The sequence below is a fragment of the Manihot esculenta genome, chromosome 14, assembly GCF_001659605.2.
Source record: "Manihot esculenta cultivar AM560-2 chromosome 14, M.esculenta_v8, whole genome shotgun sequence".
In the NCBI taxonomy this organism is placed as follows: Eukaryota; Viridiplantae; Streptophyta; class Magnoliopsida; order Malpighiales; family Euphorbiaceae; genus Manihot; species Manihot esculenta.
In genome coordinates, this window is record NC_035174.2 from 16,028,675 (window position 1) to 16,047,728 (window position 19,054).

The window sequence follows — 19,054 nt, forward strand, 5'->3', positions numbered from 1 at the left end:
CAGACCCATACAGAAAATTACGAATAGCATTAATTATAATTAGCATAATAAATTGTATTGTTATCGTTATTTATTATTTTCTAAAATATAAAATTACTGAATGATATTAAAAACTACAAAATTTCTAATCAATAAATTCTAAAAAAGCAATGAGATCTAAAAGTAAAGAAAATAATAAAATCTTGATAAATACGTCAACTATCTTCTATAAGTTTAACATGCTAATTGATCAAATTACTTCAACTATTTAAATATTTATCAATTGCATTTAATAATTAAACTAAATATTTTTAATACCATTATTATTTTTCTCCTATATAATGAATACCTATTTGGTTTAACAAGTTAATTTTAACCGCTAATTTATTCTAATTAATATATCTTAAATATTTAATAAAAAATTATGTCCAACTACTGTACTTCAAATATATAAAATAATTAATGAAAATATATATTAATTTATTATATTAATGAAATGTATAAAAGTATTAATTTATATATAATAACTTAAAACACAATTTTTAAATATAATTATTTTTTGTGTGTGCATAATTTTTTATCCTATAAAAAAATTAATTTAAAAATTATAATTAAAAAAATTTAAAATATAATATAATCTAAACAAAAGATAAAGTAAAATAAACTCCGACTAGAATCCTTTCTAATGTATTTTCCACGAGCAAAATTTAAGTGTGAAGTGATCTAGGAGAATGGTTCCCCACCCAAAAATTAAAAAAAAAAAAAAAAAAGTTTTAGATTTATTTTTTCATTTGTTAAAAACAATTTTTGCAATTTTCATTACTTGGTACTTAAAACACAATCAACGTTCAGAAACCTGAATGTCACTGAAACTGAATTCATGTTATGCAGAAATGAAATGGAAGCTGGGTAGTCTCCTTCACCCATAGCTGTCCTAAAACGTGTCCAGAAATATGGTTAGGCAGGTAAAAATTATGATAAAAAATAATTAAAATAATAAACAAGTAAGATTAGCAGCTGGCTAGCTGGGCGAACTACTACCAATGCTTCTAGGTTGATGATTAGTTAATTTTATAAACAAGTAAGATTAGCAGCTGGCTAGCTGGGCGAACTACTACCAATGCTTCTAGGTTGATGATTAGTTAATTTTAAAAAAGGGGTCATAATTGGAAATTGGAAAAGAAAATAACAATCTGAATGATATTGAAAGAAACCAGTTAGAGATTTGTACTGTCCAGGAAATTATCCCAAAAGGGTTGATATCTAGTGCCCTCTTCTCCTTGATGCTATTTCTAAGGCCCAAGCTTTTCCTACTTCAGTTTGAAACTTCCCTGCAAAAATTTGAGCAATAGTTAGTAAGGTTAAGTTATTCCTCCTACCTCAGAAATTTAAACGAAAAATGTTTCAACTCTCATATTAATGCTTTGACAATACAAAAACATATTCGAAATATTCAGTTGCTTTCTGATAGGTTTCAGAAAAGCTTCGAATGTAGATGAAGGACAGGAAAAATCTTGATCAAAGTGTAGTATTTTCCTCTATTTACTATGAGCCTACTGTCCCAATCAGAGAAAGTAGTTGATCCTGTTTCAGCATATATCTCAATAACTCAAGTACGCTTTCTCTTCCTTTTATGATGCAGCAGTTTTCTAATAAAATAGCCAATATTAGCAGTCCATGCAAAAAGTTTTAAATGAAAAAATAGTAAAGAGAATCCAACTTAAAAAGTGGCACACTGTCACGTTCTATAGATAAGGGAGAAGAATAAGAGTCGTCAGCTGTAAATTGGAGGGAAGAACAGTAATAGGAGGGAAATAACAGAATTAAGAATTGGAGGGAAAGTTGCTAGACAGTTGTTTGGTAGTAATGTAGTATAAAAGAGAAGACACACACTAGTTTAGTCATTAAGAATAATCAATAAAATCTCCCTCTTCTCTCTCTCTCTATTCTCTCATCTCATTTCTCTTTCTCTTCTCATCTCAATTCTATTTCCTGGATTCAATGATTTTAGATCTGATCTACAGACCATTGGTATCAGAGCAGGCTTCCATCGGACCTTGGTGAATCGGTGATTGGCTGATAACGCAAGGACGACTAGAGCTAGCGCGATGCAACAAAACTCGGATTCGACGAGAATTCAGGAATTGGAGGAGCAGTTAGGTTTCTGCAAGAAGAAACTAGGAGGAATCAAGAAGAAGTAAGGAGAAACAAGGAGGAATTGACCCTCAAAATTGAAGAATCCATGAACCACATACTAGGGGAAATGAAAACTCTATTCACGATGCAAGGGATGGAGAAGAACAAAGGATTCCAATGGAGGCAATGAGGAAACTGGAAATTCATCTGCTGCTGCTTTCCTCGGAGGGAAAGGGACACTCGAGACTCCAAAAGGGATTGGGTCACAACAACAGCAACTTCTGCCCAGGGATAACAATGCCGGATCTAATGACATTGAAGGTATGCCTAAAAACCTATCCAAGGTTAAGCTAGTTACTTTTGATGGAAGGGACCCTAGGGCCTGGATAGAAAGTGCATCAAGTATTTTGAGGTGTTTGCGATAGCAAGATGGCATATAGTTGGTGTAGGGCGTCTGTTTCTTGTTGATAGATACCATTGGATTAAGGAGGAAGGTGATCATTCTTGGGAGGAATTTGAGCGAGATCTATGCAGTAGATTTGGAGAGGAAGTGTTAGAGGATGTAGCTGAAGAAATAATGAGGATGAGGCAAGAAGGCACTATGGAAGAGTGTCAAGATAAATTTGAAGATATAAGGATTAGATTGGAGAGGTTGATGCCCAATCCAGGAGAATCCTACTTTCTCTCTAGCTTTATTGGAGGGTTGAGAGATGATGTAAGGCCCATGGTGAGAATGATGCAGCCCTCTACCTTAGCTCAAGCTTTTAAGGTTGCGAAATTCCAAAAACAAATTCTGAATTGTGGCAAAAAGCCTACCTCTTACTTTAAACCATACCAAACAACCCTCAGCAGTGCCACCAATACCTATAATTTTGGCCCTTACAAAAATCTCCAACCACCACCAAGTTTTCCATACTTTACCAAGCCACCCAATATAGACACTAAAGCCTCTGTTACTGCTTCCAAACCATTGCAGCAACCCTCCCAAAACAGCCAATCATCAGTGGCATTTCCTGCAAGTAAGCCCAACTCCAGCATCACCAACACCACTACCAATTCCAATACCATAAGCCAACCCAGACCTTGTTTCAAATGTGGAGACAAATACTTTCCTGGGCATCAATGTAAGCAGCAGAAAACTGTGATGTCCCTATAGACATGTCACGAAGCAGGAGCTATAATCCGAGTACAAAACCAGGAAGGGGATGAAGAATGGCATGATGTCATGGAAGGAGAAATGTCGGAGATGTTGGAAGAAGTAACCTTTTCGGTGCATGTCCTGGAAGGAAGTGAGGGAGCTGAAACTACAAGGGTGATTGGCAAGTACAAAAACAGAGAATTATTAATTCTCATAGATAGTGAAAGTACCCATAGTTTCCTAAGGACCAAGGTGGCTGGAGAATTGAAGATACCTGTGGTAGAAATGCCTGCTATGGCAGTGTCAGTGGCTGATGGAAGGAAGATACGGAGCAACAGTATGACTCCCACCTTTAGCTAGAGAATTCAACAATATTACTTCAGCTTTGACTTCAGGTTGTTGGAGATGAGTGCCTACTGCCTTTGATATAATTTTAGAAGTAGATTGGATAAGATCATTCAATCCAATCCTATTTGACTTCATTAACTCAACAATTAGCTTCCACCAGAAGGGGGAAGTGGTGCTGCAAGGGGTTAGGAGTCTAGAACCTCAGGCTAAGCTACGACAATGTGGGATCTATCAGCAATTAATGAACAAAAGAGGGAGAATTTTCAAACACCACTATTCTACATCAATTTCTCTCAGGAGTCTTATTGTCTCGAAGTAACAAAGGAAGCTGTGGGATGTAGAAATATAATATTTTGTTATTGTCTCACAATAGAGATTACAATCTATTTATACATGAGAGACAGTATCTAAACAGGAAGGAAAATCAAGCCTATGATTATACAATCCCTAAGATTAAGCAACTGACCCATCTATCAATATTTACTTCCTATATTAACATATTTACTTTCTATAACTTATAACACTCCCCCTCAAGTTGGATCATAAATGTTAATCATGCCCAACTTGTTACATATACAATCAACTCGAGTCCCATTCAGAGTTTTAGTGAAAATATCTCCTAATTGTTTTCCGGTTCGAATATGTCCTGTTGATATTATCTTTTGTTGGACCTTTTCACGAATAAAATGACAATCAATCTCGATGTGTTTAGTCCTCTCGTGAAATACTGGATTGGAGGCAATGTGGATAGCTGCTTGATTATCACACCACAACTTAGCAGGCACCGAATTTGTGAACCCAACTTCTTCCAACAGTTGACGTACCCACAAGATTTCACAAACGGCTTGTGCCATGGCTCGATATTCAGATTCGGCACTAGAACGGGAGACCACATTTTGCTTCTTACTTTTCCATGAGACCAAGTTACCTCCCACAAAAACACAATACCCAGTAGTTGGCCTCCTATCAACTTTCGAGCCTGCCCAATCAGCATCAGAAAAACATTCAATATTTGAGTACCCATGGTTACCATAGAATAGGCCTCGCCCTGGGGCCCCTTTAAGATAACAAAGAATCTGTCCCAGAGCATCCCACTGGGCAACAGTAGGAGAAGACATAAACTGACTTACCACACTCACTGAATGTGCCAGGTCGCCCTCCCATCTTTCATGTGTATTCCAGATGCTTGGAGGACTCTGACTCCGCTTCTTCGTTGACAGATCCTGCTCCCACTAATCTTTCACTGTCTGATTTGGATTTGCCCATTGCTCTTCGCAAAGGTAAATGTACTTGCACTTATCCTATTTCAGCTTGTGTCTCTTATGATCAATTATCCTCTTCTTCTCATTGTTTTGCCACTGCTTTAGATTCTATTTCAGTTCCCAAAACTGTTATTGAGGCTTTGTCCCATCCTGGTTGGCGTGCTGTAATGGAAGAGGAAATGGCCCTTGACACTAATGGTACTTAGGAGTTGATGTCCTTGCCCCAGGAAAGCAGGCTATTGGGTGCAAATGGGTGTTTGCCATGAAAGTAAATCCTAATGGATCTGTTGCTCGCCTCAAGGCCCGTTTAGTGGCCAAAGGTTATGCACAAACTTATGGAGTTGACTATTCTGATACATTTTCCCCAGTTGCCAAGCTCGCATCTGTTCGATTGTTTATTTCCTTGGCAACTACACATGATTGGCCTTTGCATCAATTGGATATTAAAAATGCTTTTCTTCGTGGTGATCTTCAGGAGGAGGTGTATATTGAGCAACCACCTGGTTTTGTTGCTCAGGGGGAGTCAGGCAAGGTTTGTAGACTTCGAAAATCCCTTTATGGCTTGAAACAGAGTCCTCGGGCATGGTTTGGCAGGTTTAGTGAGGTGGTCCAACAGTTTGAAATGAAGATGAATAAGTGTGATCACTTAGTGTTTTATAGAAATTTTAATAGTGGAGTAATTCTACTTGTAGTATTTGTTGATGATATCGTTATCACAAGAAGTGACATCGCGGGAATCACATCCCTAAAAGAATTTCTTAAAACACAGTTTCATACAAAGGATTTGGGTTCATTGAAATATTTATTGGGAATCGAAGTTATGCGGTGTAAGAAAGACATCTTCTTGTCTCAAAGAAAATATGTTCTTGATTTGTTAGCAAAAACAGGAAAATTGGGTGCTAAGCCTTGTAGTGCCCCAATGACCCCTAACCTTCAACTTACCATAGAAGACAGTGAGCCATTTGCAGATCCTGAAAGGTATAGAAGATTAGTTGGCAAGCTGAATTATTTGACAGTGACTCGTCTTGATATTGCATATTCAGTGAGTGTGGTAAGTCAGTTTATGTCCTCTCTTACTGTTGCCCAGTGGGATGCTTTGGGACAGATTCTTTGTTACCTTAAAGGGACCCCAGGGCGAGGGCTATTCTATGGTAACCATGGGCACTCAAATATTGAATGCTTTTCTGATGCTGATTGGGTAGGCTCGAAGGTTGATAGGAGGTCAACTACTGGGTATTGTGTCTTTGTGAGAGGTAACTTGGTCTCATGGAAAAGTAAAAAGCAAAATGTGGTCTTCCGTTATAGTGCTGAATCTGAATATCGAGCCATGGCACAAGCTGTTTGTGAAGTCTTGTGGGTACGTCAACTATTAGAAGAAGCTGAGTTCACAAATTCGGTGCCTGCTAAGTTGTGGTGTGATAATCAAGCAGCTATCCACATTGCCTCTAATTCAGTATTTCACGAGAGGACTAAATACATCGAGATTGATTGTCATTTTGTTCGTGAAAAGGTCCAACAAAAGATAATATCAACCGGACATATCCGAACTGGAGAACAATTAGGAGATATCTTCACTAAAGTTGGGCATGATTAACATTTATGCTCCAACTTGAGGGGGAGTGTTATAGGTTATAGGAAGTAAATATGTTAATATAGGAAATAAATATTGATAGATGGGTTAGTTACTTAATCTTAGGGATTGTATAATCATAGGCTTGATTTTCCTTCCTGTTTAGATAATGTCTCTCATGTATAAAATAGGTTGTAATCTTTATTGTGAAACAACAACAAATATTATCTTTCTACACCTACCTCCATTTCGAAGTCATAATCATTCTATCCCACTAATTCTAGTTGCACATCCTGTCAATGTGAGACCATATTGATACCCTCACTTTTCAGAAGACTGAGATAAAAAGGCAAGAACAAGAAATGCAGAAGAAAGACGCACTTGGCGCTTTTGCATAGATTACTGGAGGCTTAATGATATCACTGCAAAGGATAAGTTCTCAATTCTCATCATAGATGACTTATTGGATGAATTACATGGGGCGACAATCTTCTCCAAGATTGATTTAAGGGCTGGTCACCATCAAATTAGGATGGCTCCTCTGGACACACGTAAGATAGCTTTTAGAACCCATCATGACCACTATGAATTTACTGTTATGCCTTTTGGGCTAACAAATGCACCAACCACGTTCCATAATAAGCCATATGTTCCAACCCTACTTGAGGAAATTTGTGTTAGTTTTCTTCGATGACATACTAATATACAGTTGTTCATGGGAGGAGCATCTAAGGCATTTAGAAACTGTATTTGAAATATTACAGCAACAGCAACTGTATACAAAGCTTAGCAAATGTTCTTTTGGCAAGCAGGAAGTGAATTATTAGCAAATGTTCTTTTGGCAAGCAGGAAGTGAATTATTTAGGACATGTGATTTCTAGAAAAGGTGTGGCTGCAGACCCAGAAAAGGTATATGCCATTTTGGATTGGCCGAGCCCTAAAACAGTCAAGGAGTTGAGAAGTTTCCTAGGGCTTACTAGATACTACAGAAAGTTTGTGCATCACTATGGTGCAATAAGCTAGCCGTTCACTAACCTACTTAAGAAAGAAGCCTTTCAATGGTCACAACCAGCCCAACAAGCATTTGAGGGATTGAAAAGAGCCATGGTTTCTACCCCTGTATTAGCACTTCCCAATTTCAGCCAAACCTTTCATGATTGAAACAGATGCAAGTGGAGCAGGTATGGGGGTAGTTTTGCAGCAGAACGGGCATCCCATAGCTTTCATCTCCAAGGCATTTGGACCAAGAACTCAAGCCTTATCTATTTATGAGAGGGAACTCTTGGCAATTACATTTGCGGTCACAAAATGGAGATATTACTTGGAGCAAGGTCTTTTTTTTTAATTAAAACCGACCATGAAAGTATCAAGCACTTACTAGAGTAGAGGTTACACACTCAACTGCAGTTGAAAGAGTGTCCAAGTTATTGGAATTACAGTACAAAATTCTCTATAGGAAGGGGGCAGAGAATAAGGTTGCAGATGCACTCTCCAAGAGACTTACAGTTCAAAGTGAGCAACTGATGGCACTGCAATCTGTGGTCCAGCCCACTTGGATGATCCAATTGGTGGCAAGCTATGAAGGAGATGATCATGCAAACGAGTTGTTGGCTCACTTATCCATAGACAAGTCTATTATTATATCACAAAGGCAAGTTGTATGTTGGTATCAAGGGTAATTTAAGACATCAGCTTCTTGAACTCTATCACCACTCTCCCTTAGGGGGACATTCGGGTATCAATGCCACTTATGTAAGCATAAGCAGGCACTTTTATTGGCCTGCTATGCTTCAACAAGTTATACAGTTAGTAAGAAGTTGTGAAGTGTGTGTAAGATGCAAGAGTGAGCATGTGGCATCCCCTGGCTTATTACAGCCTTTACCAAGCCCTGCTAAGGCTTGGCAATATGTTACCAGGGATTTTGTGGAGTAGTTACCTAAGTCCAAAGGGAAGGATGCTATGCTTGTTATTTGTAGATTCACTAAATATGGCCATTTCTTGGCTTTACAACATCCTTTTTCAGCTATATCTGTTGCTAAATTGTTTTTCGAATTTGTGGTGAAGTTGCATGAAATTCCTAAATCTATAATTTCAGATAGAAACCAAATTTTCACAAGTCCCTTTTGGAAAGGGCTTTTCAAGTTGATGGGCACAAAGTTGGCTTACAGTACGACATATCACCCTTAATCGGATGGACAATCAGAGAGGTTGAACAGAGTCTGGAAGGGTATCTGAGGTGTTTTTGTTTTCAACCTCAGTTCTGGGTAAAATGGTTGTCATTGGCAGAATGGTGGTACAATGCCAGCCATCACAGTGCAATTAAAATGTCCGCTTTCGAGGCATTATAAGGACACTCACCTCCTTCCCTGACGTTTGCACCTGAACAAGATTGTCTAGTATATGCAGTTTCTGAATTTCTCAAACAGAGGCAACATGTGTCTCAGTTACTGAGAGAGAACTTACATGCAAACTAGAATAGAATGAAGCAATACGCTGACTGGAAGAGGACGGAGAGAAAATTGGAAGGAGGGGATATGGTGTATTTGAAATTGCAACCTCATCGTCCTCTCTTGGTCTTAGAAAGCAACTCAAGCTTGCTGCCAAAGTTTTATGGCCCTTATCAGGCAGAAGCTAAGGTTGGAGAGATTGCATATAGGCTTAAACTCCCTCAGAAAGCTCAAATTCACCTTGGGTTTCATGTTTTTTTACTTAAAAAGAAAGAAGGGGACGATAATGTTGTGCAATCATAGTTGCCTATCTACAAGGCTGAAGAAATTATTATTGCTCCCGAGAAGGTTCTCAAGACAAGGGTTATCAACAGAGATGGGCAACGGATACTTCAAGGACTAATCAAATGGGCTAATATGGCTGATGTAGATACAACTTGGGAAGACCAGTCCTTTATTCTCTCTCAGTTTCCTGAATTTCAGTCTTCTTGGAGACAAGAAGAAACTCTTGGGAGAGATATTGTCACGTACTATAGGAAACGGAAGACGAATAAGAGGAGTCAGCTGTAAATTGGAGGGAAGAACAGTAATGGGAGAGATAACAGAATTAAGAATTGGAGGGAAAGTTGTTAGACAATTGTTTGGCAGTTATGTAGTATAAAAGAGAAGACACACACCGGTTTAGTCATTCAAGAATAATCAATAAAATCTCCCTCTTCTCTCTCTCACTCTCTCTCTCTCTCTCTCATTTCTCTTTTTCTTCTCATCCCAATTCTATTTCCTGGATTCAATGATTTTAGATCTGATCTACTGACACACACATCCTATGCAAGTTTCAACCATTGGTAACAATATCGCAAGTTTCCCATCCTTGATCCACTGGTCAGCATATTGCGCCATGAACTTGTTTCAGCAACGAAAGCAATCCTCTACATCCATGCATAAATTAAATTCCAAATTCTCTGGAAAAAAATAGTTTCTACGACATCTTCCACTCTCCAACTATGAAATGAAAAGATTTAAATGAGAAACTATCCTACTGCACTCTTCCATTCGTCTTCTTGGGATGTTGAAGGCATACTATAGGACCATGACACCAATATTTCAGTCCCCTTCAAATTTCTGGTAATTTCATTCTGCATCTAATACTATGTATCTCAACCACTTATCCCTGTGTAAATCACTCAAGTCTTCTACTTAGAAAATAGCACTCCACCTTATATTATTTCCTAGGCCTAAACTTTATCAATATTTTAAGGTCACAATTCACAGTTATATTGTCAGCCTATTAAAAACACCCCAGTTAATATATATACAGTGGGCAACAAGTTATCAAGTCGGTTTAATTGGCTTGTATACTTAAATATGAGACAGCACAAACATATGATCTTCTCTGTTTTTTTTAAAAAAAAAAAAAAACTTTACCATGGCCCATAAAAGAGAAACTAAGGCAAGTTAATATCTCACTCATGAAATAACCAAATCTCCACCATTCACAAAGCACGTTGGATATCACAGCATTCCAAAAGGTACCTTACAAGATTCCCCTGAAATTTGACACTAAATATTACTCTCTTAGATTGAACGAGATGATCCTGTATCTTCCAAATACATAACATATAATCCTACTAATAAAATATGATACACTGTAGTCGTCAAGTTTTAATAGAAAACAACATTTTAATCTTAAAGTTTTTATATACATAATATCCATGTTAGGGACCATAAGTCTAAACTGTATACATATTAAAACTCAAAGATTAAACAGTTGGTCCATTTAAAAGTGAAGGATTAAAGTATAATGAAGAACCATAATCACAAGTGTATATTTTGGTCAAGTATTAATGGATGCATTTCAGAAATACAATACCTTCAGTTGACTGGAAAAACTCATCCAAGTCCCTCTCTTGCTCTGCACAAAGCCAGAAACAACTTCAGTCACCACTCCATATTTATTCAGTCCACTGAAATTTCTAACAGGTTAAAAGAAGAATGATATAATAAGAATACTCTATTTAAAATTATCATTACATTTTCCTTGCTTTTAGTTACCTACACAATAGGGGTTAAATCCACAGGTTTCAAACTTGAGATCTCCAAATTGGAATTCAAATGCTATTTATATAGTGAATGAGATGCATGCACCAAATAAAATGGTTGGATTCACTTTTTGCCTTAAAAAGGTAAGATTTTTTACTTTATAATACTAATGTTCCCAAAAATATGAAGCATTAGATAGCTGTGACCTCTGAAGAGAAGCCTTAACTGATATTTTAGCAAAAAAAAATAAATAAAAGATAATAAAAATAAATTCAAAATTTAAACAAGGCCATGAACTCATAAATAAATCCAAAAAATGGTAGTTATGACATGTCAGTGCATCAGGAAGCAAACTTTTGTACTTGGTTGACAAAATACACAAAAAGATAATGATTGGAAAAAAAAAAAAGAGTAAGAAGTTGAAAAAAGTAAAGTAGCTCTTCATGCCAAAATTCAACTGATGGTCCAGGCAGCTATAAAATCAGCACAAGCATCTTGTTACATATAGGAGAGAGAAATAAAGGAAGAAAGAAGTAGTGACATTAGCAAGGAAGAAGCTACTGCTGCAACGCAAGTAAAGAAGCATGGGAATAGATTACCAGAATAGTGGAAGGGAGTAAACACGGGGAATGAATATTTATGGGTTCTCAATCAGCATTGACATAACAATATCTTCATGAACAACTTTGCTATTAGTTCGGATTCGAGAAGCTAAACAACATAATCATTAAACAAATGCATGACATTTACTTGGTTTTACAATGAGAGGCGGATTAGTACTTTGCAACATACATATCCTATTCCACCTACCCATCATATTTCATATGATGTTAGCGGTGCATGTCTATTGGCGTATTCCACCATGATAAAGCTATGCACCACTTTCTAAGGAATTATAGGAAATAATATTGAAATTAATGATACTAGTTAGTAAAATCAAAAGGGGGAGATGCTCAATTCCAGAAGAGACTAAAATTAAGGTTCAAAAATAATTTGGTTCTACTCAATGTATTCTTCACAGAGACACACACAATGAAGGGGGAAGATAAGATCAAAACAAAGCCTCACCATTTTCATACTCTAAGGCTTGAAGTATCATCTCAACCTACATAGAAAAATAACAACAGTAAGATTAACCAGTGTATGTTTCATTTTGAATAAGAAAAACTCATACATATGCCCCATAAATTTTTAATAAGGGGCAAATATAGAATTGATACTTTGAAGAGACAAACATAATTAAATATATTACATGAATTCATAAATAATAAATGACATTACATAAAAATGAAAGATATATCATAGAAACAAGTATGTTATACACAAAAAGTCTTTTAAAAGTTATAGATATAAGCTCAATAAACTGGTAACAATAAGACAATTGGAGAATAAGAAGTCAAAAGCCAAATTAAATTATAAGAAAAACACTTACTAAATGACCTATTGTTAGGCCTTTCAATAGTGGAACAAATTATTTAATTGGGGATGGGGGTCTTGAAAAATAATTAATTACCCCAATTTTTCACATCAGGAAACTTGCATTTATTCCCAGATAGCACATATTCTCATTTTAAGCAATTCTTTCCCCTTGAAACAACCCATCAAATTCACTAATCACTAGAAAGTCAAGCAAACATTGTCCACATTCCAAAACTTCAATTTTACAAAGAAACTTAATCCATTAAAATTGCTTAGGGCCTAACTCCACAATAAAAGGCCCCTTGTGAGGGGATTGCCAAGTCTTACGTCTTATACTCAGTTGATGTGGGAGTGGGACAACACACCCCTATCATGCATAGGACTAGACAACTGGAGACTGGAGCATTAGGTTTGCAGGATTAGATATATGCAGATAGTCCAATATTGAGACAAGGATTAGTTCCCATGCCACGCCGATGAAATGGCTGAACCTAACTCCACCTCAAAAGGAGGGTATGGAGGGATTGCCAAAGTTCTATATACATATGTGTCTCATACCAAGTCAATATCAGGCAACACCTTTAATACATTAACAATGAGGATGAAATAACTCGACAACTAGGGTGAAATTATTGCATTGTCTATATTTCAAATCTAAATAACACTATTTTATATTATTATTGTGCACACCATTGCACAACCTCATAATATACATTAACTAACAGGCAACAAGTCAAACAAGGAGACACCTATAAGGAATATTAAGGATTCCTTAATAACAAAAAAATATCAAATTTGAAATTGATTATAACAATAAGATGTGTATCATTATGCAATTAATATACCATTGCTAAATGAATACCTTGTCAAAATCCTTCACAATTTTGGCTTCTAGTGATGAATTCTCCTCATACTCCATCCACAACTGATGTATTTCCTTGGCTAAGATTTACAAATCAATCCATTCAGCATAAAATATTATAATTCACCTGGTAAACTTACTTTTCTTTTTTAACTTTTTTTTATTATTATATTTATACAATAGCAAAAAAGAAATATACTTTTTAATTTTTATTTTTTTTTTGAAAAAAAATAAAAGAAAAGAAGAAGAAGAAGCAAATTTACCAAATGAAATCCTAGAAAATAAAGTACCTCTCAACCCTCCTCCTAGTAATTTGCACATTTGATCTAAAGCTTCCTGCTCTTGTCGACTTTTCTCTGCCTTAGATATCCCATCACAAGGGGTTATGTCTCCAACAATGGCTGTTCAAGCAATATTCTCATAAGAAAGCACCAAAAAGAAATAAAGATTAAAGAAAAACCCTTGATTTTAAGATAAACAACAAAACAATAACAAAAGCACGTAGAAGTGGCTTTTAAAATCCTCAAAATCCAATTTAAAAATAAAAAAAATTAAAAACCTTTTAGCAGGTGTTGAAGACATCTGAAGTAGGACATTGTAAATAATCAAACAAACAAATTTGCTTGAATTGTGACTAGGTTGCTTACTAAACAAAAGATTAAATCCAAATATAGTAAAACAAAATCCATTCTGTTGTTTTAGTAAAAGGAAGCAATACATTGATATCGCTGTTTAGACAAAATTCAGGAAAAACATAATTCCTCCAACTCTGTTCTTCAAAGCGGGGAAAACAAAGCCAAAGTAACGTCAGAGATTACCAATCTAGATATACTAGATAAGAGCCCTCATTATCCATTCTTCTCAGAGATTAACAAGTACAAACACTCGTTTTTCTTTTTTTCACTAGGAAATAGTTTAGGATCACAAATGCTTTTCTATTTAGATCACCTCTCGTACAAAATTGTGTAGTTGACAATACTGCCTTATTATTTTGGAGAAGAATCATTGCCCATTTTAAAATGTTACAAAATAAAATGATATTGTACAATTAAAAAACAATTAAAACAAACGCACTTGAATAAAAATACCTTCTGCAATATCATGTACAATTGCCATTTTTATGCACCTGAAATGTATACAAATAAAATAAAAAAAAATAAAAAAAAAAAAAACGCTCCCATCAATTTTTTTTTTTAAATGCAGCTCATTAGAATGAGAAAAAGAGAAGAAAAAAAAACTAACTTGTCTCGATCAATGCCAGGAATATCAGGAGCAATAAGAGCCATCAAACCCATTCTGTACATGTGATCAGATATCGATTCAGGATTATTTACATTTCTCTTCACCCATCCAGCTCTCTTCGTTTTCTAATTCAATCAATCCAAGAAACCAATCAATTCTCAAAACCAGCAAAAACAAAGATTATATTCAGTATTTCATACCTTGAGGTTGTGACACAAAGAAAGAAAATCAATAGCAGAGGAATCACTAGGAAAAGAAGACGCGGCGCCGTCATTCGCAGAAGGAGAAGCTTCAGCGGCCATGCGATGATGTTGATGAGCTCCTGAGGTACTCGGAGAAGGAGAGAAGGATTTGAATCTGCGTTGAGAGCAAGTGAAAGCAAAAGAGGTGCGAAGAAGAAGACTAGCGAACCCTCCACTTCCCATTTTTAACGAGCTCCTTTTTCATTATCATTTTTATTATTATTATTTATTATTTTAGTACCGTGTACAAAAACTAAAACTAAAAATATAATTTATAATATAATACATTTAATAAATCTATAATTTAATTTTATTATTTTAATATAAACAATTTAATCTCTGTTAATAAAATAATTTTTTTATTAAAATTTTTCAATTAAAATATAATTTAATATCTTTAATTTTAATAATTTTTTAATTTTTATAATTTTAATATTTAATTCTTTTAATTTAAATTCATCTTCGTAATTAATAATTAAACATGTGAACCTAATTAATAAAAAAAATTATTAATTAGTTCCTTCATTAGTTTTAATTAGATACAAGGATTTGGTTGATTCGATTTAAAATCAAATTAAATCAAATAAACTGAAAACTGATATTCTAATATTATCTGATTTAGTTCGATTTGATTGATTGAATTTTTTTATAGATTTTTTTTATAGATTCTTTATTTTTAATATTTTAAAATTTAATTAAAATATTTTAATTTTGATTATAATTTAATCTTTTTATATTATAAAAAATAATATATTATTATCACTAATCGATTCGGTTCAGTTTTTTTGATTTTTTTATCAAAATTGAACTGAACCAAAATAACTGAAATTTTTAAAATTAAAAATTGAATCGAATCGAAATAAATAAAAAAGTACTGAATTTCTGAATTAATTCAGTTCGATTGATTTTTTAGATTTGAATTGAAAATTTATTCAGATGCACTTTCCATCAAGTTAAATTTGTTAATACAATTAATCAATTTTTAAAATATCATAAATATTTTAATATATTTTTTAAAATTAAAAAATTAATTAATGAGTTTTTCATAAAAATTAAATATTAATTTTCGCATTTCATAATTATACACTAAAACTTTGCCATTATGTTATTGAGACGTGTAAAAATAATTAAGGGATACAAATTGAAAAAATTGTCAAAAGGTATTAGTTACAATAGATGAAATATAAGATAAATAAAAGATATAAATTGGAAACAAGGGTTTAGTTAATTTATTTTTGAAAATAGAATTTATTTCATATGTTTTTGAAAATGAGGGAATATGAATCTTAATGACTTATTATATAATATTCGTTTTTTCTATAATTTTTATTATTTTTTATTATCTGAAAATTATTATAATTTTATTTAATTTTATTTTTTTAAAAAATTTTTAAAAATAAATAAAAATTATCGGATGGAATAATTTATTTATTGATAATCCCTAAATCATGCATATGTGTGATTTTGCATATATTATGCAAAATCGTTACTATGGATTGTTGGTAATAAGAAAAATAAAATAAAAAATATTTAAAGAAAAGGAAGATTCTAAAGCTAAACAAAGGTTCGAAGACTTAGCCTGATGGAAAGTGTATCCTCTAATCTTGAAAGGTCTAAGGTTCGACTCCCCCAACCCCTATTTTAGAAAAAAAAACAAAGGTCAACGAGAATCGAAATCAAATTAAAATAATTAAAATGACCTGTGAGGGAAAAAAATAAATTTACAAGACTATTGGTCTAATATTCCATGCAAGAGACTTTCAAAATGAGCTTTGAGAATGCAATGGGATACAATTGCCAAAGGATGGATGCTGTAGGCGGTGGACAACACGATTTTAGTCATGTTGTACACCTGTTTGGGAGGTGGTTGAGTAGAATAATATTTTTTAAAAATATGATTTTATAAAGTGATGTTTTTTTATGATTTTATGATTTTTATAATTTTTTATTAGTTCAAAAAAAAAAAGTTTTTAAAGACATTAAAGGTTTTTTGAGAGAAAAAAAACTCTTTAAGGTTTTAAAAATTTTGTTAAAATTTACATAAATAAATTTGTTAATATAAATTATTTTTAAAATTAAAATTAAATAATATAAAATAAATTATTTTATTAAAAAAATATTTTCAACAAAAAATAATTTTTAAATATAAATTATTTTTTGCAAATAAATAATTTTTAAATACCAAACCCATTTTTATAAAATGATTTTTTTTAACAGAATTAAAAATTAGAAAAGTAAAACTTAAAATTTATCAAATTTATTAAATACAATTATCACCGGACTAGACTTGTTAATGCACTCATTTAGAAAGTTATTAAGATATTTAAATTGATTAAAATTTTAAAAAAATTATATATCAAACAAACGAGGAAAAAATAAATAATATATAAAAAAAATAGAAGTATTATATAAATTATTTAATATTATATATGATAAATATAAAATAAATTTATTTTCAGTATAAAATTTAAATTAAAAAATTATATATTTTATTAATATAAAATTTTAAAAATTATATTATAATTTATTATTAATTTTTCATATTTAATTTAATTTTCATAATAAAAATTATGCTAAATTAAAAATATAATTGATGGACTACACAATAAAACATAATTTTCTCTTTTCTCATAGTGGAAGACTCAAATTCGATATTTTCATGACTCCAAACTGCTTTGAAAATAATTTAACACTGAATCAGTCGGAGCTAATATGGCACCTAGCACCAAAACTCTTGAAAAATATATTCAATTTAATACATAATTGACAAGCTATTAATCAAATTAAAATATGATACACATGAAATTACTTTGTGGAAATAACATAAGACATCATGTTATATTTATACAGTTGATGCCATGCATGCAAAGGGAGTAATGAACCAAATACATATACAAATTCTTAGCTCTCATAAATCTTCAAGAGACTCTTAAGAATTCCCAGTTGCATTTTTAGCATTACAATATGCTCAACGGACTTCTGAAACAAAGTTTCTTCATCAACTTCCACACAGCCTGGAATCATCCTTCTTAAAGTATAAAGATTTCTTCTCATTGAAAATGAAGCCAGCTTCACCTTCTTCCTTGCTGCCATAAGGCTCTTGCTCCTCCTCAGGTTTCTTCTATTCATGGATAGAATTGAAATGTAGAGAGAAATTGGAGTGTGTTGTTAGTATAAGGCTCATAGAGACAATGGAAGTTTATATAGATGAGCTTCCCACACTTGGGACAAGATTGAAAAAGGCAATATGGGGAAGGTATGGAGCAAAGGTTGTCTATTGAGTCCTTTGTCTTGTTTTGATTTTATAAATAATTATTTATTTGTTTCCCTTGTCTTTTGGTTACCCACGTGGCCAAATGTATTACTCTAATAAAGTATATAATTAGTTATTAAAAATAATTCCTGAAAAAATAACTTAAAATAATCTCCAATTATATGAACTGAGTCTCTTCTATTTTGATTCATAGTTTTGAGTTCGAATCCTACAGTATTTTTTAGCGAGTCTAAATAGATTTTTAAACATAGGATGGTTTATTTTTTAAAAAAAACTACTACTATTTTAAAATTTTCAAATTTTATTATCAAAATAAATTAAGTTTTCTGGATCATGTTTTCTGAGATATCTCATTAACCATTTAAATATTTTGAATAAAAATTACTATTTAATTTTTATAATATGAAAAAATTCACTAATTAGTTTTTTAATTTTAAAAAATATATTAAAATGTCTTTACCGTCTTAAAAAGTCTACTATTTAATCTTCCCGTCCGTTAATTTTATAATTAAATATTTTACTATTTAATTTTTATAATTTTAAAAATATTTATTAGTTAATTTCATAGATTTTTAAAAAATTTATTAATAGGTCCTTTTATATTAGAAGTATTTAAAAAAAATCTTTACTATTTAACTGCTAAAACTAAAAAAATGACTGATTAATAAATTTTTTAAAATTTTATGGACATTTTAATATATTTTTTAAAATCGACAGATCAATTAGTAAGTTTGTCTGTATCATAAGAACTATAAATTCTCTCATGTTTTAATATCATTACTCGGATCTTAAAATTGAATTTAAATTTTTAATTACATTTTTTCACACAATCTTTCTTAAAGTCTAATTAAAAATCAAATACTATTAATAATTACAAAACAACAATAGATTACCACTTTTTCCTTTAATTACGACTTTCAATAAAAATTCTATCTAAGTGTAAATTATATTAAAAAAATTTTAAAATCAATATACATATATCTTACTATGGCACTAAATGGACTTGGCGACTCTCCATTTCTCTCGATGTATTAAACTCTAACAAATTAAGGCATCAGAGATCTACACAATAGAGAATTTGCTGTGAGAGGAGCT

At 32.7% G+C, this 19,054-nt stretch overlaps 2 protein-coding genes across 4 annotated transcripts; both read right to left on the bottom strand.

Annotated features, from left to right (window-relative positions):
* Positions 1-933: 933 nt before the first annotated feature.
* On the bottom strand, positions 934-14,898 carry LOC110630785 (5'-deoxynucleotidase HDDC2). Of its 3 annotated transcripts, XR_002490415.2 has the most exons (9): positions 14,644-14,898; positions 14,444-14,568; positions 14,290-14,327; positions 13,492-13,602; positions 13,202-13,281; positions 11,989-12,025; positions 10,751-10,792; positions 1,098-1,310; positions 934-1,020 (listed from the first exon to the last, which is right to left on the bottom strand). XR_002490415.2 is itself a non-coding variant. In XM_021778366.2 (8 exons), the coding sequence occupies exons 1-8, from the start codon at positions 14,866-14,868 to the stop codon at positions 1,243-1,245; spliced, it is 726 nt and encodes a 241-aa protein (XP_021634058.1). In that variant the 5' UTR covers positions 14,869-14,898; the 3' UTR covers positions 934-1,242. The 3 variants fall into 3 exon arrangements, 2 of the variants coding, with proteins under 2 accessions (XP_021634058.1, XP_043806471.1); XM_021778366.2 differs by having other exon boundaries at positions 934-1,310; XM_043950536.1 differs by lacking the exons at positions 934-1,020; positions 1,098-1,310 and adding an exon at positions 10,378-10,427.
* Positions 14,899-17,393: 2,495 nt separating this feature from the next.
* LOC110631011 lies at positions 17,394-17,858 on the bottom strand. Its single transcript, XM_021778702.2, has one exon. The coding sequence runs from the start codon at positions 17,812-17,814 to the stop codon at positions 17,587-17,589; it is 228 nt and encodes a 75-aa protein (XP_021634394.1). The 5' UTR covers positions 17,815-17,858; the 3' UTR covers positions 17,394-17,586.
* Between the last annotated feature and the right edge of the window lie 1,196 nt (positions 17,859-19,054).